Genomic DNA, 3,100 nt, shown 5'->3' on the forward strand with positions numbered 1-3,100 from the left:
TTGAGGTTTAACCATGATCCAGACAACTCGCTCTCGCATCGTATCGGCTCGCCTTTTATACTAATACGGGACGATTTTTACTTACGAGAAAGACTAACACGCGGTCGCCACGTCGCGGTAGTATGTGGTACTAGTGCTATCTATTCAGGAGGGAATCAGGCGTACCGGATCAGGCACATGTCTATATTCCGCGTATATCCCATGCACGTACGAGAAATAACGTACTACTAAGATATTATACGAATGTTCTCAGTTTATCCTGTATTATCCCAGAACATTCAGTATGAGTACAGAATATTCGAATGATATCATGTGCTGTGTGGGAATTTAATAAATATACATATAAAATGACCATGATACCTTGTCTTCACTAATATTTTTTTAAATTTGTGAATCAAATTTCCGACGGCGATTTAGTAGAAAATTTCTTGATTAAAAACTTTTCATACATAATTATACATATTGTTACGTCCGGCTCCGCCGTCCACACAACACCTCGCGCACTCGCGCACTTGTCGGCTCGACTTTCGCTCGCGGCGCACGCCACCGGGCCGCGAAGAAATCAACAAGGATTGGAAATCAACAAGGAAACTTTATTCGGTAATGAACACACGTCTGTACTCTCGAAGAGGCCCAGAGACAAAATTAGAAAATCAATCAACAACAACCGCGCATCGGTCCTTCGCGACCGATCTGTTTCAGACGAAAGTTGTACGGTTTTAAAAGGGCATATATAATGGTAAAATTAATGTTCCAAAAAAATTAATTTTTTATATGGAGGTCGCCGCCATTTTTTTAAATGGAACTCTCTATTGTTTATTATACTATTTTATTCTACTAATTAATATGAACAACTTTTGTCTGAAACATTTTTTGATTTGCCTAATACTTTTTGAGATATTCAAGAGAAAATTTATAACTTTTTCAATGTTTAGCTTCTAATCTCTCGATAACTGTTTGTCGGAGGGAAAAGTAGTACATGACTTTTTTACTTGATTTAGTCTCAGGAATATGCTGTTGCAATGGTGTTTCAATTATTGAAAAATTTTGTGTATGTAAATTTTATGTGTTGCAATATTGGAACACTTTTATAACAGCATATTCTTGAGACTAAATCAAGTAAAAAAGTCCTGTACTACTTTTCCCTCCGACAAACAGTTATCGAGAGATTATAAGCTAAACATTGAAAAAGTTATAAATTTTCTCTTGAATATCTCAAAAAGTATTAGGCAAATCAAAAAATGTTTCAGACAAAAGTTGTTCATATTAATTAGTAGAATAAAATAGTATAATAAACAATAGAGAGTTCCATTTAAAAAATGGCGGCGACTTCCATATAATCATAAAAAATTAATTTTTTGGAACATTAATTTTACCATTATATAGCCCTTTTAAAACCGTACAACTTTCGTCTGAAACATTTTTCCGTATCTCCCATATTTTTCGAGATATTTTACCGGTCCGGTACTTTTCCCTCACCCTGTATAATAAATACACAGGGAGAGAACGCATGAATTGCCTCAGCTCTCGAGGTAAGGCAGCTCATGCGTGTATGCGAATGTGTTTCATGCGTAAAACGGAACGCAGAGCGAAAAAGTTATTTAGCGATAGAGTTATTTAGAATATTGTATTTGCAGTGCAGCTGCAATATTGCAGATTTAATATTACGCAATATTGTGTTTGAAATATTGTTGCACCATTGCATTTACAATATGCAATCTTGCAACGTTGCAGCAATGCTGCTGCAGCTTTTGTGCTGTATGGGTTAATGCTTCTTTTCCAGAGGCTATATGCAGGAACCGACATTTTGAGAAGCCAACGCGATCGGAATTTCAGGTGCAGATGCGAGAAGCTTTGCGGGTCGCAAAGGAGAGAAATCGCAGCAGGATGCGTTCGCGCCAGCGAACAGTCCAGGCGAGGGTGGCGAGAGTTAACCACGATCTTGGGGACGACGAGAGGACGGAAGAGGAAGACGAGACGGACGAACTGGACAAGTCTGAAGAAACAAACAAATAGTGAGTATATTATATTCGTTTAAGATAAAAGTATCAATACCTGAACGTGTATAAAAAACTGCAGGCATTTGTATTATTTTTCCTTCAAATGCTATCTAATAGTTCAACTTTTTAACTTGAATATTCTTATATTATTCTTATATTTAATATTTACGTATATTCTATGTTGTAAAAGTTAAAATATTTGTTATTAAAGATGAAAACAATCAGAATGTCCAAGTTTAAATACGCGTAGAGACATTGATACTTTTAATTAAAAGTTTCCATCTTGTATACTTTATACTTGGGGATATGCTTTTCATTTATCTTTGTTATTCACCGAATGTAAAACAAGGACAAATGATGCTTCATGCGTGAATCGAAAAGCATCCTTGTACTTGTTATTTTCATGTAACATTATATTTCCGCAGAATCACTCACAATTATGTGGTGGACCAAGGACCAAGCAGAGATATCAGAACTGCAGACGGAACAGCATGCTGTTCCGTCTGCAGTTCTGGCATCTTTGGCCGACCAAGTACCAAGGCCAATGGAGCAAGCCTAAGGAGCGAGAAAGAAGAGACAGCGGAAGGAAAGGAGGACGGAGGAAGAATAGAAGGAGGAGAGGGGAGAGAGGAGGAGAGAGACCAGTGTGGTCTCTGTGTGTGTGACACACGAAATGGCACTTATCAGTGCCCATTTTTACATGGTTCATACATAGACATTGATCATGTTCGCTCTAAATAAACGGCACTTTTTAGCGCCACTGCAACTGCAATGAACGATTCACACTGCGTCTGATATCCGATGTACGACGTCCGATTTTCAATAGCAAAGTTCGTTTTCTAGAGATTTTAGCAGAATCTTTAAAAAACGCGCACTCTTCTGTTGAATATCGGACGTCGTACATTGAATGTCAGATGTAGTATGAATTCTACACAAAATACGTTTTTGGATTATTTTATGTACTTTCACATATTATTTTCTACGTTTAGGTATACCTGTGCCAAAGGGAAGAGAGGCGGCAGTCTTCACCTTGTTCCAAAATGACGTCTGATGAAAAGACGGAGATGGATCACTGCTGACGTGTTCAATCTATATGTGAA

At 37.6% G+C, this 3,100-nt stretch overlaps 1 protein-coding gene across 1 annotated transcript; it reads left to right on the forward strand.

Moving 5' to 3' along the window:
* The first annotated feature begins 1,456 nt into the window (after positions 1–1,456).
* LOC105566066 lies at positions 1,457–3,090 on the forward strand. The gene is made up of 2 exons (XM_012019783.1): positions 1,457–2,015; positions 2,426–3,090. The coding sequence occupies exons 1-2, from the start codon at positions 1,769–1,771 to the stop codon at positions 2,557–2,559; spliced, it is 381 nt and encodes a 126-aa protein (XP_011875173.1). The 5' UTR covers positions 1,457–1,768; the 3' UTR covers positions 2,560–3,090.
* The last annotated feature ends 10 nt before the right edge of the window (positions 3,091–3,100 follow it).

The sequence above is a fragment of the Vollenhovia emeryi genome, unplaced genomic scaffold (genome assembly GCF_000949405.1).
Source record: "Vollenhovia emeryi isolate VEMERY1.0 unplaced genomic scaffold, V.emery_V1.0 DF943325.1, whole genome shotgun sequence".
Lineage (NCBI taxonomy): Eukaryota > Metazoa > Arthropoda > Insecta > Hymenoptera > Formicidae > Vollenhovia > Vollenhovia emeryi.

Bases quoted from the DNA above. Each gene is read 5' to 3' on its own strand.
- LOC105566066 (XM_012019783.1), top strand. From the start codon at position 1,769: ATGCTTCTTTTCCAGAGGCTATATGCAGGAACCGACATTTTGAGAAGC. The intron at 2,016-2,425 runs GTGAGTATATTA...ATATTTCCGCAG, and splicing joins TCTGAAGAAACAAACAAATA to AATCACTCACAATTATGTGG.